This window comes from Canis lupus, chromosome 24 (assembly GCF_003254725.2).
Source record: "Canis lupus dingo isolate Sandy chromosome 24, ASM325472v2, whole genome shotgun sequence".
NCBI classification, from domain to species: domain Eukaryota; kingdom Metazoa; phylum Chordata; class Mammalia; order Carnivora; family Canidae; genus Canis; species Canis lupus.
This window is the reverse complement of record NC_064266.1, coordinates 31,839,827-31,867,576: the sequence shown is the minus strand read 5'-3', so window position 1 is coordinate 31,867,576 and position 27,750 is coordinate 31,839,827. Positions and strand designations below refer to the sequence as shown.

Below are 27,750 nucleotides of genomic sequence, written 5' to 3'. Positions count from 1 at the left end.
ACTGTAAATTACAGCATATTGAGGAGTGCCTGTGACCTCTAGAAGTAGAAGAATGAGAAGAAAACCTGACATCATCCAGAGTGATGTTACTGATGAAGCTTTGTGAGAGAGGGAGTGAGGGTGAGAGCAGGAGACCAGTCAACCCCACCGGGATGAAGCATGATGTTATTGTTCTTGAATGGAGTTTAATTATGAGTGGAGAGTCAGTGTGGATGTTTGAGTAGCCTAAGGAGGGAACAGTGCCAGATGGTGACTCTGCTCTCTTATGTTTCATGCTTGTCCTGTCTGGGCCCTAGTTATATTTTTTCTTTTCATCTTGATGAACAAAAACAAAAAAAATGGGCAAATTATTATACATTTTTGCAAAATCAGTAAACTATGCTTTATATTCTATGAGTTATATCCTTGGTTTAATGTTCTTTAGACATTTACCCATTTTTCCCTCTGGGAGACTATGGGGCATGTTCCCTGGGTATACCCCAAAAGGCCACATCCAGGTTACCATGAGTAGATGGTTGTGAGCAAGCTCCTTAAACTGGGAAGCCCTGTGTCCAAGTGAGGTGGGTTTAGGCATCACAGGTCAGATGGATCACAAAGGTCAGAGCATCCCAAAGTCCATGGAGAATCCATCCCCACAACCAGCAACCCAAGACCTGGACTCAACTCTTGCTTGCTCTCGTAAAGCACTGAATCTGAAATTTATGTCTCTGTATCTCTGGCCCCAAACTTTGGAAATGAGAGATGGATGGACAACATAGTTTTAGAAATGAAAAGCAACTGTTCCTCCTGAATGTTTTATTGGGGACTTTCAGTGGTTTCTAAGCATGAGCGGCAGTGACACCCAGACCCTCTCCCAACATGCAAAAGGCACAGGAAGAGTGAGACACAACCAGGGGAGGCAGCAGGGATGCAGGTACCACCCGACCCCTCCATGTGGCGTGATGAGGCACAGGGGCAGCCCCATGAGTGATGGGCAAGGTGGGAATTAAAGGAGGTGGCTTTGGCATTAGGCAGAGAGAAAGACCCTAGTCCATCCACCTCCAGACCCACCCCTGCACTCAGGCCAGGACTGACCTGCTGAGAGAAGGCCAACATAGATCTTACTAGAAGTCGCCCTCCCATAGTGGGAAAAGTCACCCCCAGGTGGGAAGAGGATGATGGCTGCTGCCTCCAGGGGCTTCTGGGAAAGTGTCAAATAAAATACACTGGCCAAATCGGGGGGGGGCGGGGAAGGAGGGGGGAACAAGAGGGTGTGCTCATGCTGTCAGTCCCAGGCATGACCTGGTGGTTGGCCGCCACTGCCTTGGCTTGAGCCAGTGCTATCTCCGTCCATGTGCAGGAGAAGAGTGGGGCCCCTTGGGGTCTTCAGGGCACCCCCACCCCCCCAAGGTCTGTGGTCCCCAGCCCCACCCAGAGGCACCACTTAGAAGAGTCAGTGTTGATGTTGGCTTTGTCCTGTGGAAGAGTTCCCTGGGCAAGAGGGAAGGTGAGGCGAGGGGTCAGGCCCTCCGAGCCCCCAGCACCTCCCAGCATCTGGGCCCTGGTGGATGAAACAGCCTGGGACTCACCTCAGATCCTAACAAGTCCCCACAGTTCCATCTTGAGACCTTGAATCAAAAGAAAAGGCATTCGTGTTTTGTTTCTGTTCTCTCTCTCTCCCTCTCTCTCTTTCTCTCTCTCTCTCACACTCACTCTTTCTCTCCTTTAGTAGAGCCGTGGCCTCAACTCACGGCATTGGCAACGTCTACTTCTAAACTATGGAATGTTTTCACATTGACGACAGAATTACTCCAAACGGGGCGGGGAGTGGCTGTCCAAGTGTTCATGAGACAGTGCATTACTGAGAGCTTGCTGGGAGTCACACAGTACAGACACACCGACAGGCAACAAGCCCGGGCCTGGCTCTAGATGTATTTTTTCTTGAGGTACCAGTAGGCAAAGTAGCCCATCCCACCCAGGGAGCCCATGAGGAAGGACGCCCCAAAGAAAGATGGGGGTTTCCGCTTGACCAGCCGGAACGCATTGGGGATGACAGCCGACAGCAGGGTGGTGTGGATGTCGCCGAGGACTTTCCGGAAGGCCAAGCGCCTCTGGACCCTCTCGAAGAAGGACTGCAGGTTGGGCCGGCTGCCATCTTCCCAATACTTCTTGGACAGTCCCAGGAACTTGAGGCGGTGCAGGGTGGCTCCCAGGAGGACGTCGGCGAGGGTGAAGGCACAGCCGCAGAGCCACAGCTCACACTTCTGCCCTGGAGCGGAAGGGAGAAGAGATGGGAGTGGAGGGGCCAGCCTCTGCTCCCTGACTCGCTTCTCTGCCACTGACCCCTCGGGCTTTGGCCTACCTACACGCCCACCTGCCACCGCACTGCTGCTGGGGCTCCTCACTCTTTACAGCTTTAATCACTTTTGCTCTAGGCTTATACCACTTCTGTTGGTATTTTTTCTTCAAATCAGCTGACTTTTAAAAAAAAATTTTTTTATCAGCTGACTTTTAAGTGTAAATACATGTATCTGAACTCCAGACACTTACGTCTAACTGCCCTTTTGACAGTTCCACTTGGCTGTTCACCATGCATTTCAAACTTGGTATGTCCAAAATCGAATTCCTGATTGTCACCCCCAAACCCACCACTCTCATCCGCACGTCAGCGACCGCATGCCCACTCTTTCAGTTTGCTCGGGTGAAAACTCCATGCCGCATCGAGTCCTCTTTCTTTCATTCCCCATGTATAGTGTGTCAGCAATTCCCATCAACTTCTCTTCAAAATATATAGAGTATGCGGCTACCTCCGTTGTTACCAGTCCCGTCCAAACAACCATCCTCTCCTACCTGAATGTCAGAATGTCCTCTTGATAGATCTCGCTGCCTCTCCCCTTGACTTCCTAGAGTCTGTTCTCAACACAGCAGCCAGAAGGACTGGAAATGGGTATGGCTTGCTTGGGAGGCCCAGTGAACAGGGAGTGGTTCACAAGAAGTCAAGATTAGAGAAGTAGATGGAAGATAAACTAATGAAAAAGCTTAGAAGCCCCACAAAGGAGTTTGGATATGAACACGGTCAGTGGGGAGAATTGCAGGGTTTTGAGCAAAGACGTGATTTAAGAGACCAAAGGAGCTCCATGTCCACCTCCATGTCCACCTTGGCCCCTGCTGGGCTTCATGCCTGGAATGCTTTCCCCTCTGCCTCCACTTCCTACAAGGTCTGCTGTCTTGGGAAGCTCATTTCTGCATCTTTGAGCAGATGTTCCTTTCAGCTCAGAAATGTCCTGAATCTGATGCCTTCCCCCATCAAAGCCTGAGCCCCTCCATCCCTCCCACTCTGTGTCTTCTTGTTCCTCCATTTATTCATTCACCCAATGAATGTTTATCTAGTAGTATGTGTTGGGCATAAAGACCTGACATGACATGACACATAACAAGACACCATGTCCTGAGAGGCTCGTGGTTTCACAAGAGGAGGAGGTAAAGTGTAATGAAGGCTCTAATCCAAAGTTTGTCCTTGTTACATAACCTTCAAGATGTCTGTTGGATATCCAAGGGGAGATGATGAATCAGCGTTAGAGGTATGCGTACCTAGTATAAGTGTGCATCATCAGCATGGAGGTGGGAGGACATTGGCAAGGTAGTGACTGTAGACAGATCTGAGAATAGGGCCAAGGACTGAGCTTTGGGGCTTCAAGATTCAGAAGCAAGATGAAAATCAGCGGAGGAGCATGAGCAGGGGCACTTGTGAGGTGAGAGATGAACCAGGAGAGGGTGTTATCCTGGAAGCCAAGATATGAAAGTGTTCCAAGGAGAAGGGGGGTGTTCAAACCCCGCAGAGAGGTCAAATAGGAGGCCGAGACTGGTGACTTTGACAAGAGCAGTAGGAGAGGATGCTGACACTGAAAGCCTGGTTGGAGGGAGTCCAAGAGAGAAAGGGAGGAGAGGAACTGGAGACCGTGAGCAAGGATCACTCTCTCTAGAGTTTTGCTATAATGGGAAAGACATGCCAATAATGCGAGACAGGTCAAGAGTGTCTTTGCAAGCGGGGAGGGAATACCCAGCATGTTGATGGGAATGTTGGAGCAGAGAGGCAGAAATGATGCTACAGAAGACAGTGGAAGGGATTACCAGCGTGAACGCGGGAGCAGATGGACATCAAGATGCAAGGGGAGGGGTCGCTAGTTCAAGGACAGCTCAGTCCAGGTAATTGGAGGGAGTGCGTGGTGCTATATCTCATCAAATTTAAGTTGCTATGGAATGTAAGACAGCCACCCCGGAGAGAACAAGTGGTGCCAATTAAACTTTGTGAGAAATTTCAGAGATGTTAAGATGCGATGCCACAAACGTGCCTCTTAAGGCTGATAAAAACGCGGTGATGTATGAGCACTGCTGCTGGCAGCAGAGTAGCCGTGTGGGTCTCTTCCTAAGACTTCTGTTTTCTCAGTGGAGGCAGGGGCTGCAAGGTCGAGGAAGACAGAGAAAGTATTAAGCAGTCACCTGAAGAGGGGACGGGGGGAGGCCTAGGGCAGCCGGAGAGCCATCAAAGGCTCATGGTCATGAATTCAAAGTGAGACCAGCCGGCACAGGTGTGTTTCTCCAGCCACACTTGGCCGCAGGTGCTGACCAGGTAGAGACTTGGGTGTAACCATCTGAGGTTTTGCAAAGCATGATAAAGCCAGAAGAGGGCAAGGAAGCTGATGGTGCAGGCAAAGGAGGGTTCTTGCTGGTGGCCAAGGGAGTTACTGCCAGGTACGGAGCGTGGTGAGATCAGGATGGGGGTGAGGGGCAGTGGAAGGAGGCAGGGCCAGGGGCCCGCAGTCCCCAGTGACAGACCAGAGGAGACCGATTTGAGAACAGGACCAAGGACTGACCCCGGGGCACTCCAAGATTTAGGGAATGGACAAGGAGAAACCAGCAAGGGTGCATGAGAAGAAACGGCCTATGAAGTGGGAGATGCGCCAGAGAATGCAGTGTCACCTCCCCAAGCCTCACAGCAACCCATCTGATAGGTCCTATTATTATCCCCACTTTACACTTGAGGACACTGAGGCACAGAGAGGTCAAGTAACTTGGCCAACGCCACACAGCGATGACATGGAAGAGCAGAGCCTGGATTTGAACTCAGGCCGTGTGGTTCTAGAGTCTGTGCTTGGAACCACCGCAGAACACTGCCTCTTTCCATGTGCAGATGAGCACGCGCAGAGGCTTGCGTCTCTACATGCCCCTTTCAATAGGTGCGCTCCTTGTTGGGTCTGTGTGCAGATCTGTGTGTCCGGGTCATGCGTGGTGTGTCTATCCGTCCATGTGTGCACCTGCTCCAGTCCATGCAGCCGACTGTGTTTATACATGTGGGTATCTGCACACGTGGGCATCTGCGTCCATGCGGTGTGGAACCCCCACACGTGTAAGTGAAGTGATGCCCACGTCCATTTGGCTGTTTGCCTGCACACAGATGTATGTGTGTGTCATTATCGAAGTGTGTCCATGACTGTGTTTATGTGTATGGGCAAATGCTGAGAGCCACCACCACCATGTAGGTGGACATGTGTCCCTACCTGGCATGTCACCCTTCGGTTTGCCCCCTCCTCTAGCTGTGCATCCCTTCGAAAAGCCCCCAACCCTGGATAAATCCTATCCTGAGCCTGCCAGCTGAGTGTGCTAGAGACTGTTACACTGATCAGATCTGCTTCAAATTCATGAGCACAAAGCCCAAGAGGGAGGGCACTTGGCCGTGCTGGGACCTCTGCTAGCTCTGGAGTAGACTGGCTTCCCCACGCCCTGCGGAGACAGCCATACAGCTTCCTTCTCTCCTCACACCCTGTCCCTAGTCCTCACTCAGCCCATGATGTCACCACATGCTGCATTCAGAAAAGAGGAACCTTCATCCAGGAAAGCCCTCACACCAACCATGAACCCTACAAAGCCAGGCACGTGCACACTGCCTTCGGCCACCCCCTCTTAAGGCCAGGCCCTCTGGGTTCTCTGCACCCATCTGAGGCTGCACATCCTCCCTTTGCCTTCCAGATCCGCCCTCCTCCCTTCTCCATGTTGCTCTGTGCCCCAGGAGGACGACTTGACGGATACCCCAGTGGGGCTCCATGCCCTCTGGCTCCAGTCAGGTTCAGCTACTGGGAAGCAGAAGCAGGAAGTAGGAGGGTGGGTGAGAGTGAGGTGGGAGCCACAGACTGAAAGGTATAGCTCCTATCAGACAGTCCCCCTCTCCACACAGCCTCTTTGTCCAGGGCCCTGAAGCTACTCCCACCCCTCACAACCTCAGGCCCCGGGCACCCCATTTTTCCTTGTGCTCTGCCTGTATCCTGCCCACATATTTGTAAACAGTCCCTTGATGAAATTCTCTTCAACTTACCCAATTGAAGGTGCCTTGCTTCCCACAGGGCCTCTGTCTGACGCACGCCCCTCGTGTCCTTTCCTGGACTTGGTGCCATCCATCCTACAGCACTGATTTCTCCTTTCCATGGGTTCTTTTCTACCGGCCTGAAAACACGCTCTTATATCTCCTCTCTTCACCCCACTTCCTTCTTCAGGCACCATTCCATCTCTCTAGTCCCTTCCACTGCTAAATGTCTCAAAACAGGTGCCGACATCTGCTGTCTTCATTCCTCACCTTGCATTCACTCTTCGGCCTTCAACCCTCATAGTCCAATGAAATCCGCCCTTGTCAAGGTCACCACCAACAGCCATGAGACAAAATCCAGGGGATGCTTTCCCACGCTTGCTTCACTTAGACTCCCAGCAGCATTTGACACTATTCTCTCCTTAAAACACAATCCCTTCTGGGTTCTATTGACATAAGGCTCATCCTGCCTCGCTGGCTACTCTCTGTCGGCTTTGCTGGCTTCTCTGCCTCTACCTCTCCCCTGATGCGGGGAGACCTCAGGGCAGGTGTGGTAGTTTTAAAATGCGCTCGCAAGCCACTCAGTACTTCTCTGGTGGAGCCCAATCTCCTTCCCCTTGAATATGGACAGTATTTTGTCGCTTGCCTCTAGAGAATAGAATGTGGCAGAAGAGACAATGACTCCCAACGATAGGTCATATGGCCACCCCTCTCTCTCTGCACTCACCCATTCCAGGCACAGCCAGCAGCCATGTTGTGAGGACACTCAAGTGGCCCCATTGAGGAGGGCAGGTATTGAGGAACCGGGGAACTGAGATGTCTAGATGGGAACCATGTGAATGAGCCATCTTGGCTATGGATTCTCTAGCTCAAAGGACTGCAGCTCCAGCCAACATCTTGAGTGCAACCTGCATCATGCAGCCCTAAATTACAACCACCCAGCCACCCTGCTCCAAAACTCATGAGCCACAGGAAGTGTGTGATGTAATAAATGTGGTTTTTGTCGCTGCTTCAGCCTCTAATTCACGGGCAATTTACTGTGGAGCAAAAGGACACATCAGCCCTGACTCTTCTGTTTTGTCTCTCTCCGCTCTCTCCCTAGATAAATCACCCAGTTCTGCGGCTTAAATACCACATACATGCTGGAGACTCACAAATCTCTCTCCAAATTCTGACCTCTCCTTTACAAGGCAGACCAGAATACCGAATGGACCGTGACAGCCCCTCCTGGGTGTCGGAAGGCCTCTTGAACTCACTGTGTTCCAAATCGAGCGCTCGGCTCCCCTTACCTATATCAGGAAACAGCAGCACTCGGTAGCTCAGACCAAAACCCAGCAGTCATCTTGGATTATTTTCCCTTACTCTCCCCTCCTCACTTGACCACTCAGCAAATTCCAATCCATTCTGTCTCCAAAATGCCTCTCGAGTCCATCCACGCCTCCCCATCTCCCTTGTCTTCTCCTTGGTCCAAGCCAACATCATCCCTCCTGGGCTGCTACAACAGCCTCCATTCTGTCTCCCTTGAAATCCACTCTCATAGTAACCAGAATGCTCTTTAAAATCAGAACATCTCACCCTGGGTGGATTTCGAAAATGGCCACAATTTCCTCCCATTCCTGTATGCATGTGGCTTTGCTGCCACTAATCCATTCTTGCTTTACCTAATGAGACTCTAGTAAATTCCACATAAATAGAAGCTTGACAAGTGTTTATACACTGAATCTTTGCTCCCTTGCTGCTGAGTAAGACTGGGTTAGCCTGCTGGATGATGAGCAATGTGTGGCCCACTGGCCCTGCTGACAGCGAGTCAGCCACTAGCCATGCCAGGGAGGTCACTGACTGCTAGCTGACTACAAATACGTGAGTGATGCCACCACCAGCATGCGGGACAGAGATAAGCATCCCAGCCGAGCCCAGCCCAAATTGCCAAGCCACAAATCATGAACAAATAAAAGGTTTTTTTAAGTGACTCAGATTTAGTGTTTATTCCTTATGCAGCAAAAGTTAGCTAATACAATCCCCTTCTCAAAGCCTTCCAAGGATTTGCCATCAGATGTGTACAATCGTACATAGTACAAAAATCTAAATTCTAAATATAGACTAAGTTCTAAATATAAATTAAATATAAATATGAGTATATTCTAAATTCAAATACAGCCCCATGATCTTGCATCTCTCTGACTCTGCCCAGCCTCACTTATGCCACTCTCCCCAATACTTACCACACAGTAGCCAGTTACTGGGGAGTTCCCAGCTATCCCCACCCTCCTCCATGGTGTCCCCTCAGTCTGGGACACACCTGTCCTGGTTCTTCACTAGGCTGGCTCCTCCATAACCTTCAGGTCTCATTTGAAACGCCTTCTCTTCAGAGAAGCTTCATCAAATTTGCCTGGCTCTTTTTACTATCAATCTTAACACTTCTCCACAAGATTGTAAACTCCATGAGAGCAAGAGCGACATCTTGTTTTTTACTTGCAATTTTATCCTCAGGACCTGGCACATAGTCGGTGTCTAAGAAATATTTCAATAAATGAATGAAAAAGAATGGTAATAGTAATTATTTTTGAGATTCTATTTCTAGAACATTTTACCTTTAGCCAGGTACTGTGGAGAATGATCAACACCTGTTATCTTTATGAACCCTCACAACCTTCCTGTAACCTAGATCTTATTATTATCCACATTTCATAGATGAGCAAAGAGAGGTGAAGTGACTTCTGTAAGGCCACAGAACTAGGAGGTAGCTGATCCAGAATCCATATCAGAGTCATCTGGCTCCATGCCAGGGGTCTTAACTGTGACATCATAACACTTCCCAATCCTGCTCTCTGCCCCACAAGGGGACAAGTGGAGGGCATAAGCATTATCCCCAGGGAATTTTGGGGGGTACTACAGTGAGTGAATGAGACTATGTGGGCCCAACCACCACCCACACCTCTGCTGCCTCCCCTAGCTATGGAGGGACACCAAGTCTGTCCAACATCTCCATCTGGAACAACCCCAGTCATCTTGCCATGGGGCAGTACAATGCTGCCTCCTCTTGGAAGAGCTCAGGACCAAAACAAAGACTGAGGTCAGAAGCTCCCAACCTAGGAATCACATGAGGAATGAGCACCCACAGCTATTCTCCAGGACCATCAACTCTGCCCTCCATCTAGGTCATACTCCATGTCTCCCTTGATCGATCATTTCATTTTATGTTCTTGGAGAACAGAAGAAGCAGCAGAGCTAGTGCTTAAAAACTCAAGACTCTGGGAGCCAGGGTTTGAATCTAGGCTCCACCATTTCTATCTGTGTGACATTGGGAAGGTTACTGAACCTCTCTGTGTCTTAGTTTCCTCATCTGTTAAATAGGGTTGCTCATATTACTTACCTTCTAGAGTTCCTATGGGCCTTAAATGCGTTGAACTATGTGAAACACTTAGCAGTGTCTGGCTCACAGTAAGTGATGTTAAAGATACATTGTATGGGCTGAATTGTGTCCTTTCAAAATTCGTATGTGGAAGCCCTAATCCCCAGTCTCTCAGAATGTGACTATATTTAGAGAAAGGGCTTTTAAAGAGTTAAGTATGTTGAAATGTGGTCATCAGGGTGGGCCCTAATTAATCTGACTGGTGTCCTTATAAGGAAAGAACATGTTGCCACACAGACACCAGGGGCACGTACCCGGAGCAAAGCCCACGTGAAGACACAGCAAGAATGTAGCCTCTGCAAGCCCAAGAGAGGCCTCAGAAGAACCAAACCTCCCAATACCTTGACCTTAGACTCCAGACTCCAGAGCTGTGAGAAAGTAAATCTCTGCAGGTTAAGCCATCTAGTCTGTGGTATTTTGTTATTAGGGCACCCGAGCAAATTAACCCTTAAATATGTGAGACGTGCCTGAGAATGAAGGTCAATCAATGAGAGAAGGGTAGAGCTGGGACTCTGAGCCCAGAGACAGTCTTGGAAACACCACGCCTTCTGGCCTCTGAGCACTCTTCTGTGGTGGCTTCCCCTAAGAACCTTCTCTGACAGAAGGAGAAAGTTCCTGCCTGAGGTGTGTACTATTTTAATTACTAAGCCTTGCCATGCTTTTTTTCTACAGAGGACTTAGGGCCCTGGCTTTAGATCTCATGACAATGTCCTTTTCAGGACTTTAGCTATCTATGCGTACCTTATGCTTGCCTCTGCTGTGAGATGCTGGAAGAGCACTGCACCTGTCAGGAAGGAATCTGTTCTTGCCCTGACCATGCCACTAATGAGCTGCACAACCTTGAGTAAGTCCCTGTATCTCTCTGACCCTCTGTTTTCTCAAATAGAGAATATGCATGACTTTAGTTATCGTATGTTTAAACTAGCATGTTCTAGGCAATGTTCAGAGTGCTTTTACTTTTCATAAGAGTCCAACAAGATGGTATTAAGTTGTATTATTACCAGCCCATTCTACAGATGAAGAAACTGAGGTTCCAATAGCAAAGCAACTTATTCAAGTCACAGTACAGACAGCAAAGCCAGAACTCTAACTCAAACCTTTCTGATTCTAAAACCATCTTTTTAAAAAAGATTTTAAGTAATCTCTACACCCCAGCATGGGGCTTGAACTTACAATCCCAAGATCAAGAGCTGCATGCACTACCAACTGAGCCACCCAGGTGCCCCAAAACCAATCTTTTTGAACACTGCTCCACAGCTTTCCCATACAGATGGTGTGTGCATGTGTGAAGCTGTGAGGGCAGCAGTGCATGTCACATAGCTTTGTAAATTAGCATAACTGAGGAGACAAGACTAATAGGCCACCAGAGCAAGATGAGAAGGTCCAGAATCTAACTTGAAGAGGAGTGGTGGCAAAGACAGCACATAGAAGGAAAAAGGAGCAGAGGGGCATGAAGAGGGTACTCCCAGCTGGAATTGCTACAAGAACAAAAGGAGTGGAGATGGGAACTTGGCAGGGTCAGGGTCCAGAGAGTCACTCAAGAACAGAAAGAATCAAGGTCAGAAAGAACCGTAATACATACTTGAGTGGGGGAAAGGTGAGATGATGTGGTGGGTCCTGGTCATCACCACCACCACCTTCATCATCTTCACCAACCTTTATTAAATATCTACTGGATGCTAAGCACTGACCTAATACCTACATGTATTATTTCATACAACATCTCAACACCTTTCTGGGATAGTCTTATTATTATTATTCCTATTTTATAGATGAGAAACTGAGTTCCAGGAAGGTGAAGCACTTGACCCATGGTCACTTAACTAATAAGTGGTCAAGCTAGGACTTAAACCTAAGTCTGTCTGCCTCCATGGCCCATGACCCTAACCACCTGGGAGGTCCTCTGAGATCTTCAGGATAAAGGGGGTTGGAATTGGGCAGGGGTGGGTGGGCTGAAGAGGCTCCAGCACCCACCTACCCCAGAGCTGGCACCCACCCTCATTCTCCAGCTTCCTCTTCTCCAGCTCCGCCTCGATCTGGTCCAGCACCATGGCCAACTCCCCAAGGATCTTCTTTAGGTAGCTCACATCATCGTGCTCCAGGATCTTGGCCTGGGGACAAGATAGGCAGGAACCAGGGGAGTTGAGTTGGCTTCCACTGAGCCTGGATAACCAGAGATGGAAGGAGCTGGATCCCAACCCCCTTTGGCAAACCCAGCCTCCAAATACCCCGTCAGTGTAGAGGGTGTCCCACTGTGAGCTTGGCTGTCCTGACCAGACCTGGCACTTTCATACACCAGCTGCTGTGAGGATCAGTTGATAGCAGCTCATTGCTGCCCCTTCTCAAGAGAATTGCTCTCAGGCAACAAGTCTGCCTGGAAATATTTGGGAGGTTATCTCCCACCCCTTATAACCCCACCAGACAATCTGTAGCCAATGACTGACTAACACAGGAGTATAAAAGGCTTGCCCTTTGCCTCAATGTGGATTGAGTTTGTGGTGACACTTATGCTGCAGAGCTTCCTGTGGGATCAGGAGAACTTGGCGCCCACTTCTTCCCTATCCCCCCCACCCCTACTGGGTTCTCCTCAGAACACTCCTTCAATGCCACTCTTACCCAAGAACCTCTGTCCAGTGTTCTGCTCTTAGGGTCACAACCTAAGATGTGAGGAGACCCACCAGGGCCAGTGGCTCACCCAAGTTCAAATAGCCAATAAATGACAGAGGAGACAGGATTGGAAAAGCAAGCCATGTTGTTTCCATTTCATGTCATCAGCTGATCCTCCATTTAGAACCAGCTTCTTCCATTTGTTCTGTTCCATGAGAGAGATGGTCGGGAAGGGAACTGGGCAAGTCTGGAAGCACTTACCATGAGCTTCTTCTGTTTGGAAAGGTAGGGCTCAGAGAGCTGGGGTTCCTCTTCATGGTCCAATTTCATGAGGTCTGTGGTGGCGTTGGCTAAGTGTCCTGGGGAGAGAATAAGGAAGTCTCCATCTTTCTGATACCCAGGGCTACCCGTAACCCTTCTTCCACAAGTTTGCCAGTAGGTCCCACTCAAACATTGGCCTGGGAAATAACAATATCAACAACCAACACCTAGGAAGCACAACAGGCTGCAAGGTAGGGATGGATGGTATGCCATCCTGCCCTAGGCTTGGGCTAGTGGGAGAGACAGACACATAAATCTTTCTGATACAGCATGATCAATCTGTAATGAAGAGTGAACAGAATGCTGTGGGACACACAGGGCCACCAGCCTGGGCCACCAGGCATCAAGAAACCTCACTGAGGGAGGAGACTACTAGGGGATGAAGAGGAATTTGCCAGAAATGGATAGGTTATAAACCTGGACAAACACGTATTTCAGAGCATGTCTCCCCCCACCCTTTCCTGTGGTAAGGAAACAGGTTCAGAGAGGCTAAATAATAGCCCACACTAGTAAATGATAAACAGGTTTCAAGCTTGGGTCCATCTGCTAATTCGTCTAGTGCTCACTCACTATAGATCACAAGGAAAAACTTGTTTAATGTGAGAAAAACCATAAAAGACTTTTGGTGTTGAAACTTCTTCTGGTGAGGCAATTTTCCTGAAGATTTGGGGATATGCTAACCCCATACTTCCTGGAAAAACTGGCCTTTTAAGAAGCCAAAAAGGGAAGGGTGATGGAACAGTGGGTCAGTGATGGAACTCAAACCATAACCCTGAGAATTATTCTTTTTTTTTTTTAAGAGTTATTTATTATTTGAGAGAGAGCAAGAGTGAGAGAGAGCACAGGAGCAGGAGGGAGGGGCAGCGGGAGAAGGAGAAGTAGACTTCCTGCTGAGCCGGGATCCTTTTTTTTTGGGGGGGGGGGGGATCTTTTTTTTTTAATTTTTATTTATTTATGATAGTCACACACAGAGAGAGAGGCAGAGACACAGGCAGAGACACAGGCAGAGGGAGAAGCAGGCTCCATGCACCGGGAGCCTGATGTGGGATTCGATCCCGGGTCTCCAGGATCGCGCCCTGGGCCAAAGGCAGGCGCTAAACCACTGCGCCACCCAGGGATCCCTGGGGATCCTTTTTTTAAAAAAGATTTTTATTTATTTACTCATGAGACACACACAGAGAGAGAGAGAGAGGGAGAGGGAGAGAGAGAGGCAGAGACACAGGCAGAGGGAGAAGCAGACTCCATGCAGGGAGCCTGACGGGTCTCCAGGATCACACCCTGGGCTGAAGAGTCCAGGGCACTAAACTGAGCCACCGGGGCTGCCCTGAGCCAGGAGCCTAATTAGGGATGGAGGGTCTTGATCCCAGGACCCCGAGATTATGACCTGAGCTGAAGGCAGACACTTAACCGACCGAGTCACCCAGAAGTCCGAAAACTATTCTTAATGAGAGAGAAGTGCCCTATAATCTAACTTTGAGAATCTAACTGTAAACTCTGGAGACTTATAAGAGGAGGTGAAAGCATCACGCAGGATAAGATCCTGGAGTTTGTTCCATGATCGGGGTGGAGTCTCTCCAAAATTCTTGGCCAGTAAGTTTAGGATGTGGCAGGTCAGGTGGACAGTGGTGCCCCAATCCTGCCCTGCCCTTTCCCTTGTGTCCCAACTCCACTTAGAGATCACTTAGGTGCCCTGAACTCATCCTGGCCCACCCGGCCTCATCATCTTCCCTGCTTCACCTGCTCCTCACCTGCAGTCTCCCCCAACTGCAGCACCCTTGCCCCACACTGAGCCAAGCCAGGTGCCTGGGGGGTGCCTTCAATCCTCCTTCACCTCATCCCTGCACCAAATCAGTCCCAGGTCCTGTTGATTCCTCTTTCTTATTCTTTCTCATACTTAACTTCTCCCTGTCAATCCTGACTCCCTTAGTTCAGATCCCCTCATTGATGTCTCTGGATGATGCTGACCCAGCCAGAGGCACCAGCACTCTCTCCATTCTGTGCCCTTCTCCCCACTTACATCAAAGAGGTCTTCCTCAAACACACACTTGACCATGCCACTCCCTACTTAAAACCCATCCCTGGCTCCTCGCTGCCCTCATATAACATCCAAGTTCTTCAACTTGCCTTTAAAAAACAGCAGGATCCATCTCCTCTCTTCTTACCAACTCCATCTTTCATTGACTTGTCCCACCTGTCCCTGTCCCCAGACTCCAAATGCTTGGCATTCCCTGAATGTACCAGGCCATTCCAAACCTCTGGGCCTCTACTCACTCTACTTCTACCTCCTGGGATAGCTTTCTCTGTGTTCCTCCCAAAAATCCGCTTCTAGCCCTAATTCAAGATCACCTCCTCCACGAGGTCTGTCCTGAATCTGACCACTCAATGCCTTTGTCCTCCAGATTTCTGCCAGAAAGTGCAAATACAGTAATCAGAGCCGCCATTGCACAAATCCATTCACATTGCAATCTATGTGAAAAGTGCCCCCTGGATTTGTGCAGTGCACAACCTGTACAACTAAACATGGAGATTTTGTTGTACTTATTTCTGGATGTATGTGTCTTCTACTAGAATTTGAGTTTCTGGAAACCAGTGGCTCTATCATACTTGTCTCTGTTTCCTTAAAACCCAGCACAGACCTGGCACAGAACAAGAGCTTAGTGAGAGTTAAATGAATGAATGAATGAATGAATGAATAGGATGAGTGAATGAATGACTGCAGGTATTCAGCTTCCGCCTTCTGATATCTCACCATCTACCACCCCATCTCCTGGACTGATACAAAACCCAGTTAAACACACTTCCAGACCTTTTAGCTTTCAGGCTATATTAAGTCTCATCGATATTTTATGAACGTGAAGGTCAAGTATGGCATTTTCTTTCTTGCCAGTCACCCAGGGCTGCACATGTGGCTGTCTTTAGACTCCAGGAGGGCAAATCAGCAAAGTCCAGGAAAGACCTTAGGCTGATTGGAGGGGTCACTGCAGGATGATTTCTGTATCCTCTGAGATCCCCTTCCCTCCCCCAGTGGGGCTGGAGCCCTGAGATCTTTCTCCTCAAAAGAGGAACAGGCTGGACCCCTCACTGCCTCCTAGACTTCTTCAAATGACTCATGGCAGAATGAAGAAGGGCCTCCAGCCCCCAGAAGCATTTAGGGACTGTCTTTGCCTCGTCCAGGTCACCACCACTGCTCACCTAGATGACAGCCAGGACCTCCTAACTGCCCACCCATTCTTTTCTCGGTTGAGGGAACTTTGTAAAACGCACATCGGATCATGTCACTTCCCATCCCTGTTTCTCCACTGCTCTTTGGACAAAATTCCCATTCTGCCAGACTTACTCCCCAGGCTCGCACCACAGCCACTCCTACTTCCCTTGGGCTACACTTCATCCACATTGAACTTCCTTCAGTTCCCCAAACATACCACAGTCTCTCCTACCCCTGACACTGAAAGGATTCTCTAGCTCTCCTTCCCCTGTGCCTCCTGGTCACCCTTGGATGCTGCTGCATTTCAGAAGCTCTGCATGCTCCCAAGGCTGAGATGGTGACCTTCCCTGGTCCCGTAGCCTTCCTGCTTCCTTATCATAACACTGAGAGGCTCTAGGGTGACATATCTTTAATCAACTAGTGTTTGAACAGGTTATATGTACACACTTGTTTAAAAATCCAAACAATATTCAATAATGTACAGTGAAAAGTAAATCTCTCTCCTCTGAATCTGTGGTCTCTTAGTTGTGCTCCCCAAAAGCAAACACCTTCTCATATATCCCCCAGGAATCCTCTGTGTTTGCAAGCACCTGTGTGTCCATTTAACCCCCTTTTAAATATGTTAATGATACCACACTAGGTGCATTTTTTGCCCTTCATTCCTACTTACTAATATATCTTAGTAAGTATCCCATATGCTTTTTAAAAAATTTTTTTTTATTTATTTATGATAGTTACAGAGAGAGAGAGAGGCAGAGACACAGGCAGAGGGAGAAGCAGGCTCCATGCACCGGGAGCCCGATGTGGGATTCGATCCCGGGTCTCCAGGATCGCGCCCTGGGCCAAAGGCAGGCGCCAAACCGCTGCGCCATCCAGGGATCCCCCATATGCTTATTTTTTAAAGATATTTAAATTCAAGTTAGTTAACATATAGTGTATTATTAGTTTCAGTGGTATAATTTAGTGATTCATCAGTTGCATGTAACACCCAGTGTCATATGCTTATTATTATTTTTTTTAATAGCTGTACGGTGTTCCATCATATGGGAAGACTAGAAGTGTTCCAGTGTACGGGAAGACTAGAATTTATTTACCCAGTTCCCAACTCATGCACAGCTGGGTTGTTTCCAGCTTCTTGCTGTTACCATCTATGCTGCAATGAATGCCCTTGTACATGATTCGTGGTGCACAAAGCCAGGTATAATTGCAGGATCATCTCCAAGGTGTGGGTCTTTCTGTGTTCCATCTAGAGTGCCAGACTGCCCTCCCGAGAGGTTGTTCAAACATATTTAGTCCCACGCTGCAATCACCTGGTCACTTGTCAGGATGGAACTGTGACCCCGGGGTGGTAGAGGCTGTGGCTGTCCCCATCTGTCCCCAGCCCCCTGCCCAGGGCCTGGGCCATAGTAGACCACATAAATGTTGTTGACTGAATGGAGATAGGATGATACTGCTAAATTCCGAGTCTTGTTTGAGGGTAGTACTCCAAAGGGACGGGATCAAGTTCCACAACCTGCCCCTTCCCACTTTTAAACATTGGCGTCAAGAGGAAGAAAGTGACCATTTACTGACACCTAGTATCTACTTAGAACACCCAGAGGGATGCCAGAGAGATTAATAGAGACAGAGAGAGCAGGGTGGAGAGAGAGGCAGAGAGGGATGGGGGCGATCAGGAGGGAGAGGAGGAAGACAGCTGGTAAGAGACACACAGTGGGAGGAAGAGGTGGAGGAGGAGAACTCCTGTTGAAAGCAGAAAGGTGGGCAAACAAGGGTAACCCGTGGCACTCACTGCGGATCTCGGCCGTGGCGTACTTGGGGATCATGGAGTCAGTGGTGAGCTCGGGGTGCAGGATGCAGCCGTGTGTGTAGGCGTCCATGGGCAGCGCGTCCAGCAGCTCACGGTACTGCAGCACCCTCGCGTGCTGTGGGCTGCCCGCCTCAGGCATCAGGGTCACCACGTGATCTGCGGGGCGCAGCCAGGGTTGGGCTGGGGTTAGCGGGGCCTGCCCTGGCCACCTACCCCATCCCTTAATCCCAGCACCCTGGAACCCTGAAATGTCGAGGCCCACAGGGTCTACCCCTTTCCCCAGGCTGACACGGGATCCTAGCGGTCCTGCCTGCCCACCGGGAGTCCTGCCAGCCTGTCTCCTGGGGGGCAGCTCCTCGTCACTCCAGGCTTGTTGACTGGTGGGGGTCTAGGCCCAGTGTTGCCAGGCTTCAAGAGAAGCCAGAAACCTGGATGTTTAAAACTGAACTTTCTTTGATTTTTAATTGCTGGCAACTAATTTTTCTCTACAGTTTATGTCTGGGCCCTGCCCCTCGCTCAGCTGTGGTTTGCGGCATCTGCCGTAGGCAGGGGGCTTTTGAATCCGAAGAGGGCTGGAGGAAGAGAGGGAGACATAGGGTCCTGTGGGTTTCTGTGGTGTCTGGGCCCTCCTCACATCTGCAATGTTCTAGGGTACTTGGGTCCCATATCTATGGGGTTCCCGGGGCTCCATGGCCCTGACTATGCTTATAGGGATTCAGTGGGCTGGGCCCTGTCCATGCCCTGGAGTGGCTGGAAGATCTGGGTCCTGCCTGTGGTGACTAGGAGGGCCTGGGTCCTGCTCCTGCCTGGGGGTTCTGAGGACCTGTGGCCATGCCTCTGACTCCAGGGCTCCTGGGGAAGGAGGCTGTAGCCCCAGTGCTCCTAGGGGCGTGTCTGGGCTAGCCCTCTTCCTGGAGTATCCGGGAAAGGGTTTGTGGCATCCCAAGCATCGTGGCCATGCCTGTAGCTCTGTGATTCCTGCAGGGCATCCAAGCCCTGTTTGCAGTCCCATCATTCCTTTTTCGGGAAGACTAGGCCATGTCCACTGCCCCAGTGGGCTTCCTCAGGCTCCCCAAGGTTCTGGGAGCCCGTCTGAGCCTGTGGGGTCCCCGGGGTCTGTGGCTGAGCCCCTGGTGGGTACGGCAGCCGTACCTCCTGTGAAGGTTCGCTCCACGTAGTCGATGATCTGGTCATAGTCGCTGATGATATTGTCTCGGTGGATAATGACGGGCACCTCCTCCCCCAGGTTGAGCCGCATGAACCAGGGCTCCTTGTGCTCACTCTGTGGCAGGCTCACGTCCCGCTCCTCACACGCCAGGCCCTTCTCGGCGATCACCAGCCGCACCTGCAGGCGCCAGGGTCAGAGCGGGGAAGGTGGGCAGACACAAGGGGACACTCTGCCCAGGCGGGGCGGGGCATGCAGGGAGGGAGGTCAGAGGTCACACACAGGAGGTGACACTGTTGCTTCCAGCTCATTCTTGGGCTCCTGGAGGTAGGGAGTGGTTTGGGGGGGGGGAACTCTCCCACGGGCCCAGAGCCTCTTGGTGGGAGGGACACAGCCCTACTCTGGGGCAAAGAGGCAGTGCTCCCTGATGGTTATAGGACTGGGTTTCACAGCGGGACATACCTGGGGTAGGATTCTGGGCTCTGCTATGTGTGCTTGGGCAGATTTCTTAAATTTTCTGAGCCTCAGTTTTCTTATTTGGAAGTATTAATAGTACCACCCCAGGGTCTGGTACATGGCATTCAACTCATGATTTCATTACTCACGATTAGACACTCAGCCTGGCTCCTAGGGGTAGATCAGGCCAGGAAATTCATAGAAATTCTTATCAGCATAATCAATAGCTAAATTTCTCAAATTATTTGGGAAATAAAACAAGGTGCAAAATAATTTGCCAACACCAACTGAGTCTTTTGGTGCCCCCACACACTTCCCATCTGTTGTTGGATGCTCACAAAAGCCTCTCAGAAGAGAGTAGAATAGGAACTATCCCCTTTGTCTTTTTTTTTTTTTTTGTAGTATCCCCTTTGTCTTGATGAGAAAACCAAAGCCCAGAGACAGCAAGTAATTTCCCCAAAGGCACACAGCAAGTTAGCAGCAGACCTGAAACTGGAAGCAATGGGTCCTGACTCCTAGACCAGTATTCAAATGCCCTGTGGGCACCTTCAAGGAGTCTTGGGCCTGTCCCTCCTTCATCTTTCCTATGTCTTTAAGGGGTCCCAGACAAACATTTGAGCTACTAGAAGCTAATGGAGAGCCTTGAGGCTGGGGTCTGCTCCTGACCCAGCCCAACATTTCTGAGCCGGAAGATAATCAGAAGTCACCTGGTCCAGCTGCCCCCTGCCAGTGGACTGAGGCTCAGAAAGAAGACGACTCGTCCAAGGTCCCCCAGAAGAAAGATGGCAAGTGACTCCACCCCTCCCCACTAATGGCTCCAGTCCAGGGGGAAGGGAAGCAGTTGCCACTGGAGACTGGAGACTGAGGCCAGCAAAAGTGGTTCTCCTGGAGTGTACATGTCCCCACACAGCCAGTTGGTAGCTCTTGGAACTAGGCATCCCCAGTCTCCCTCCCAGGTGCCAGGAGTTATGCACAGAGGGGCAGCATGGTATCCTGGGTCAGACCTTGGACTGGGTGCCAGACTGTCAGTTCAAATCCCAGCTCTAGCACCTTAAATCTTAAATCTTCTGGCTTTACATCTGTGTACCTCAGTTTCCTCACCTGTCCAATGAGAGTCCCACTAGCAATTTCCAAAGAGGGCTGCTGTGGGGACGAGATACTCCAGTCCCTGTGAACAGTGCCTGGCACACTGTAGGCAAATGTGTCTTAGCCACTTGTATGAGATCAGGTCTTGGAAGGAGACAGATTTGGATTTGAAGCCTTGCTCTGCTGCTTATTTGCTTTGTGATCTTGGACAAGTCACTTGACTTCTCTCATGATAGGTTCTATGAAATGAGGAATGTAATCCACTCTTTCAAGCATGGCAGGAGGTTTGGATGGGATGACATGGATAATGTCCCAGCACAGGAGACAGGAGGTTAATACATGGGTTCTATCATCACACACACACACACACACACACACACACACTACCTCACACTCATGGTTGATGTCCTAAAGTAGTACTTCATGCCGCCCTCATGGCTAACACAAACACTCTTTTCCTTGTGGGGAGGGAGAGGTAATTAGTCCCTGAACCCCCAACACTCATTCACAGATTCATTTGCTCCATTAGCCAAAAGCAGGTCCTGCAGATGGGGCTGGGAGGTCCTCACCCTGGCTCTGCCACAACGATGTTATGTGACCTTAGAGCTATCATGCCCTTTTGTGAGCCTCCTTTTAATCATTAGTAGATTGAGGGCTGGACTCCGTGTTAAAGGAGCGTCCTGCAGCCTTGCTGCAAGCTGACACTACATTCGGACCTTGCAGGAGACAGTGGGAGGGTACTGCTGGTTCTAAGAGAGGAACTGTGGCAAAGAATGAGCCCTGGGGTGGCATCTATTTGGTCTGGTATGTGAGTGTATGAGTGCAAGAGCCTGAACAGGAGTCGCAACTGCGTGAATGAGCAAATGCGTGTAGATGCGTGTCTGCATGAGTGGATGTGTATGGATGAGTGTGTGCATATCTGTGCACGAGTATGGGTCTGGATGGATGAGTGTCTGCGTAACTGTATTACAGTACTGTGTGAGTCTGTGTACATCAGTGTGGATATGAGTGTGCATATGCACATGTGTGTCTTTGTGTGTATGTATAAGGGAGTGTGCATGAGCAAGAGAGTACGTGGATGTGTATACTTGAGCTCCTGGGTGGTGCTGGTGCCCTGGAGATGCCCCAGAACAATCAAGGCTGGAGTTTGGCTGGAGCAGAACTGCCCACTCCCTACCTCCTGCCCATCCTGGCATCCTCCACCCTGGGCAGTCAGGCTCCACCCAGCCATTCAGCCTCCAGGCCAAGCTGGGACCGCGGAATGGATGGAGACGGAAACCGAACCAGGCCTCTGCCCTTGGCAGGTCCAGACATGTGGCCTTGCCTCCTGGCAGGGCACTTGCCCCTAGGGATCACTCCCAGGCCCTGCCCTGGGACTCTAGTAAGGGCACTAGGTGCAACTAAGTGCCTGGTGAGGGGACTATCTTTAGAGATGTAACAGTTTTGCTTGGAGCGGCCTCAGGGTCATGCCGGCAGGCGGCCAAGGAGACTTTCTCCTTTAGCTGAGCTGTAGGCCAGAGCCATGTGCCATCCTGCAGGGGAGGGGAGTGTGGGAGGAAGCCAGGCCCAGGGGAAGGGCATGCAGTCACCAAGGCCATCTGCCATCTCTTTATCCTGGAGACTGGACCAGACTTGGGTGGTCACCACTCTGTGTGACTGAACATCAACCACCCCTGGGCAAACTATCTTCCCTGGGGGGGATGGAATTAGCTCACTGGTGCTTCATTATCATAGATGGGCACTGTCCCTCCTCACCCAGGCCCTTGTTTATTAGGCAACTGCAATGTGCTGGGTTGGCATCTCTGCTCAAACACTTAGTTGCTGTGCGACTTTGTAAAAGACACTTAGAGTCTCTGAACCTTAGTGTATTTATCTCAAATATTTTCTTTTTTTAAAATTAATAAAGGTGAGGGAGTGGCCCATACAGGGATCTGAGGAAAAGAGTTCCAGGCAGAGGGAATAGCCAGCACAAAAGCTCTGAGGCAGAAGCATGGCTGGTGTGTTTGAAACACAGCGAGGAGGCCAGTGTGGCTGGAACAGGGTGGACAGGGAGACAAGAGGAGAGGAGGTCATGCACAGGGCCTTTTTTTAATAGTGGGTTTAAAAAATTTTTTTATTCATTTGTTTATGAGAGACACACAGAGAGAAGCAGAGACAAGGCAGAGGGAGAAGCAGACTCCTTGTGGGGAGCCCAATGCAGGACTTGAGCCCAGGACCCCAGGATCATGACCTGAGCCAAAAGCAGACGCTCAGCCACTGAGCCACCCAGGTATCCCTGCACAGGGCCTTTTATTTTATTTTTTATTTTTTTTAATTATTTATTTATTTATTTATTTATTTATTTATTTATGATAGTCACAGAGAGAGGGAGAGAAAGAGAGACAGGCAGAGGGAGAAGCAGGCTCCATGCCGGGAGCCCGATGTGGGATTCGATCCCGGGTCTCCAGGATCGCGCCCTGGGCCAAAGGCAGGCGCCAAACCGCTGCGCCACCCAGGGATCCCTGCACAGGGCCTTTTAAATGAGATTCCCAGATTCAGGGGTCCATGAATCAATCCAGGGACTCCTTGATCTAGGATGGGAAAATTAGATGTTTATTTTCAGTAATCTCAGCCTGACAGCATTTTCTGCAATTATGTGTGTAGGCGACAAAGCATGGTAGTGTTAGCAGTGGCTGATACATTGTCACCACAAGAAATCAGATACTTTCATCACTGCACATTCCTACAGTTACACTCATCATGACTTTGACATTACAGTGATCAGTCCTGTCACTAGGTCAGGTTATATAACAGGTTCATACAGAAACACATACTATTATACAATGAATTTGTTTTAAAAATATGTCAATAGCTATACTTTGATTGGCTTCCCTTCTAGTAATGCTGTGTATTTTGCTTTATCCATTAAAAGGCATTATTGTGAGAAAGATCCACAGGCTTCCCCCCATTGATGAGGGGTCCATGACCCAGGCAAAGTTAGCATCCTGTAGTAGAGCCTAAGGCCATTATGAGGATGGCCTGTCTCTTTCTTGGAAGGACCCGGTGAGCAACTACAGGCTTCTGAGAAGAGTAGTGAGATCTGCAGCTGTCACCTGTGAGCTTCTGGGGGTGGAGGAAATGGTCAAGGGCAGCGTGGACAGCGCTGGGGGCCAGTGCCCAAGAGCATGAAAGGCAAGGCCAGGGTGGGAGGGAGAGATCACCTTGGTGTCTTGGGTGTTGGGACTATCTTCTGACAGGACTCAGATCTGGGCCTCCTACTCTTGGGGACAGAAGGCTCCACCCACAGGTACATCCAAGACAAAGGCAGACCCTGAGAGGATGGGATGAGGGGATCTTGAACAGGCTTGTTGCAGGAAGCCAAGGATGGCTCTCAGAGACTCACCTTGGTGGAAATCACAGGAAGAATAGCTAACCCTCAAATAGCACTTTCTCTGTGCCAGGAACTGCTCTAAGACATTTATACGTGTTACAAAAACCTAATGAGGTAGGTACTAGTATCATGAACCTTTTGCAAAAGAGGAAATAGGCACAGAGACAACACTAAGTTGGCAAAAGTTACACAGCCAGTAAATAGCAATCTTAGTTTGTTTTTTTTTTTTTTTAAACTGGCCGGCATGAGGACAGAAGAATGCTCAAAAGGCTGGGAACACACAGAAACAGAGCGATTCTTCCTGCTTGGGGAGGGAGGGATGCAGGTTGTGTCAAACATCTAGTCCATTTTCATGCCGAAAAGCTGAGGACCACAGAGGGTCAGGACCTACCTGAGGTCACAAGCTAGTGAGTTGGAATGCCAGCAATCAGAATGCTGGTGTCTTGACTGTCTGCGTGTTTGCCCCTCCTAGCCTCACCCCTTGGCCCTCACCTCCGGCCAAGGAGAAGCAGGCTGGGGGCAGAACAGCCTCAGAAACAAACTAATATCTACATTTTGCATTTAGAACCTCCTCTGAACCCTGTGGCCCCAGATGATCACTTATGATGGTGCATGAAATTTCACTGTTAGCATGCAATCTTTAAGGCATTGTGCTAAGTGTGTGGCCACGCATGATATCATTCAATCCTCACAACTCTCTGAGATAGGTTACTGTTCCTCCTGCACAGAGGAGGAAGCAGAGACTTACAAAAGTGAAGACACGTGCACAAAGGCATACAGAGGGAAGTGGCACAGTCAGGATTTGATCTCCTGTCTGGTAAATATAAGTGAGCTTACTTGGCACTTTCTATATGCTAGGTGCTGCTCTAGGTGATTTAATGGATACATTTGCTGAATCTTCACAATGACCTTATCCTGGAGGTGCTGTTATTATTCTTACTTTATAGCCGTGATGTGTGAGGCATGAGAGGCTAAGCAACCTGCCCAGAATTACCCAGCTGGTCAGTGGCAGAGTTAAGATTGAATCCTGGGCACTCTGGCCTCAGAGATGGAGCTCGGGACCCCCCTCACTGTCTTGCTGCCCTCTGGCTCTGGGATAGTCCTCAGATGTCCCATGAAGCCACCACCACTCTTGAGGGTAGGCTATTTTCTGCTATTCATGTACCATTTAAGACAGGCTTCTCAGATGCTAAAAAAGGGGAATTGCTCCCTGAATGCAGGCAGGGCCCTTAAGGACTGAAAAGAAGGAAGCTTACCTGCTAAATTCCTACTATGTGCCAGACACTTAACATATGTCCATGCCCTTTTAATCCCCCTGGAATTCTGCAGGGTTGGATGCAAAAGTCTCGTTGAGGAAATTGAGGCATGGAGAGGTTGACTTGTCCAAGGTCACACATCCAGTAAGCATTTAAGATGAGAATGGAATCCAAGACCATCTGACTACAGAGCCCATGCCCTTTCCACCAGGCTACACTGCCCCTAGAACCTACCATGGGCACCCAGACAAGGGGAAGGCCCTGAAAGGGAGGCAAGAGGATGCCCAGGCTGGCCTGGTCACAAATGGGGTTGTAGTGGAGAGTTCCATCCCAAAATAAAGGGCCACCTCAGCTCTGAGTGCAGATTGAATAGGATATATTCCTTGGGGGCAAGGGGAAGAGCAGGAAGCTCCCTTGGGGAACGGTGATGGCAGGTGCCATCCCTCTGCCACCTGTCCAGTCCCAATCACTGGGACCTGGCTCCTGAGGTTCTGGGAAAGAAGGGATTCTAAAGTCTGGAGGTCAGTCTGATTCATCTTCAAACCCCCAGCAACTTGCATAGAGCTTGGCATGCAGTAGGTGCTCAGCGTGCACGTGTAGAATTTATGGATGAGTCCCAGAGTGGCTCTGGTTAAGCAGACCCCTCCTTCACCCAGCACTTTAGTGATATCATAACACCTATAATTATCAGAGCCTTGACCCTTTGCCAGGCACTGCTATCAGCATTTTTTGTGTATCACCTCATTTCACCCTCAAAATAACCCTTTGAGAAAGGTACTGCCATTAGCTCCATTTTACAGATTATAAAACCTTGGAGAGGCAAGGTGACCTGTCCAAAGCTTTACGGTGAATTATTGGGGAAGATGATTCTTCTACTGGGGACTGTCTGGCCTCAGGGTCTATACTCTAAACTGGAGCTGCTCAAAAAAGGATCAGTGGACCAGCTTTATCAGCATCACTGGTAGCTAGTTGGAAATGCAGCCTCTTGAGCCCCACTCCAGACCTGCTGAATCAGAATATCTGGGGTGGGACCCAGCAGTCTGTGTTTAAACCAGGATCATGCAGTGACTAATGTATGCTCAAGTTTGAGAAGCGCCAGTCTAGAACACTAAGTTATACCGCCTCTTCAACAACCCTCTCAGCAACTCTGAGAAGGGGTGGGAATTACAAGTAGGTATTACTATTATTATTATTTTCATCATCATCTAGTTTTCCAGATGATGAACTGAGCCTGGACCAAGACTCAAATCTAAGTCTTTTGGTTCCAAGGCCCTTTCTCTTTAGGAATCTGTTTCTCCATCTGAAAAAATGAGTGAATGTAACAAAAGGATCTCCCAGGAAGAAGAGGAATTCCAAGGTCTGACTACCGGAATCCCTTAGAAACCATCAACGCTCGCTGTTGGGCCCTGGCCGTGGTGCTGAATTCGTGCCCCACTGACGGACAGCCGCCCGGGGTGGGAGATTGCGCCCCTAGAGGCGCCCCTGTCTCACAGGCGCAGTGCTTGGCCCTCACCCCCCGGAAGCGGGAACCCCGAAAACTCAGCACCAGGCTGGATTCCTAGCTGCCCTCCCAGCTCGTCTGGGTCTGAGAAGGGGCAGAGGGGCTGTCTGTGTCTTTAAGAGCAAAACATAGATTTTAGGGGCCGAACCCAAGCTAGTCTAAGGAGATGGGTTAACTCCTTCCTTCTCAAGGTCCAGGTAAGTGTGGATGCGGGAGAGGGCTGGGGACAGACCCTCCAAGCCCCAGCCAGAGGAGGGCTCCCAGCCAGGCAGGAGCTGCGACCTGGAGGGCCTGTAGTATCCAGGACAGCAGCGCGGAGGGAGGCCCACCACCGACTACTGGGGCTGGAGGCTGGATCCCAGAAAGCACTCCTCCTTCCTCCCCGCAGTAGCCGCCCCCTCCAACAGGCCGCCTTCCCAGCAGTGCCCATTCCTTTCCCCTTGCCTTTGTCTCTCTTCTCAGCCCTCCAACAGACCAGGTCTTTCTGGGAGGGAAAGAGGCATAATAGATGTTCCCACAATTGGGAACGGTGCTCTTGGGGCCCAAGACAGGGCCAGTCACCTCCCGGCATCCTCCACCCTCCAGCCCCGAAATCCCACATTCCACCCTCCAGCCTCTCCCCCGTCCTCGGACCCCCTGGGCCCTCCTGGATCCCCTCCCCCAAGCCTCCTCGCCAGCGGGTGCATCCTGCTCCCCAGCTCCCTGGGCTCTACCTTCTGTGAGCTGAAAGACTGGGTCCAGTGGTACAGAACCAGGCTCTCCTTGGGCCAATGGGCGGGGCTGGCCGCCTCGGGAGCGTCGGGGGCCTCCACGGGCTTGGCCACATCGCTCTCCAGCGCCGAGATGGGCCACCAGCTGCAGTTGGTGGGGGTCAGGTTGTTGGGGGTCGCCATGACAGCCCGGAATCAGAGGGAGGAAAGAAGGAGGCTCCGCGGCGGCGGCTCTCTCTCGCCCAGCATCACATGGCCTCGCCGAGCCTGCCCCTCTTTCGCTCCCTCCCTCCCCTCTCCGTGAATGTCATTACTCGCTGGGCGCTGGGGGAGGGGCGAGGGGATCCCGGGAGCTCCTTCCCTCCTCCTCCCCTTGGCACGCCCCTGGCCCCTGCCAGGAACCACCCGTCCTCTAGGTCAGGCTCCCTGGAAGGGCTCGAGGAGCCACAGGGGAGTGGGCCTTGCCCCCCAAATGGCTCATATCTGGCCAGGCTTCTGCCAAGACTCCACCATTGTT

At 50.4% G+C, this 27,750-nt stretch overlaps 1 protein-coding gene across 1 annotated transcript; it reads right to left on the bottom strand.

Moving 5' to 3' along the window:
* Nucleotides 1-780: 780 nt before the first annotated feature.
* On the bottom strand, nt 781-27,542 carry GDAP1L1 (ganglioside induced differentiation associated protein 1 like 1). The gene is made up of 6 exons (XM_025470141.3): nt 27,237-27,542; nt 18,842-19,034; nt 17,672-17,845; nt 12,618-12,715; nt 11,746-11,860; nt 781-2,248 (listed from the first exon to the last, which is right to left on the bottom strand). Exons 1-6 carry the CDS (start codon nt 27,414-27,416, stop codon nt 1,905-1,907), a joined length of 1,104 nt encoding a protein of 367 aa, XP_025325926.1. The 5' UTR covers nt 27,417-27,542; the 3' UTR covers nt 781-1,904.
* Nucleotides 27,543-27,750: the final 208 nt, after the last annotated feature.

Bases quoted from the DNA above. Each gene is read 5' to 3' on its own strand.
- GDAP1L1 (XM_025470141.3), bottom strand. From the start codon at position 27,416: ATGGCGACCCCCAACAACCTGACCCCCACCAACTGCAGCTGGTGGCCC. The intron at 19,035-27,236 runs GTAGAGCCCAGG...TGGCGCCTGCAG, and splicing joins AGTCTTTCAGCTCACAGAAG to GTGCGGCTGGTGATCGCCGA. The intron at 11,861-12,617 runs GTAAGTGCTTCC...TCTTGTCCCCAG, and splicing joins CCAAACAGAAGAAGCTCATG to GCCAAGATCCTGGAGCACGA.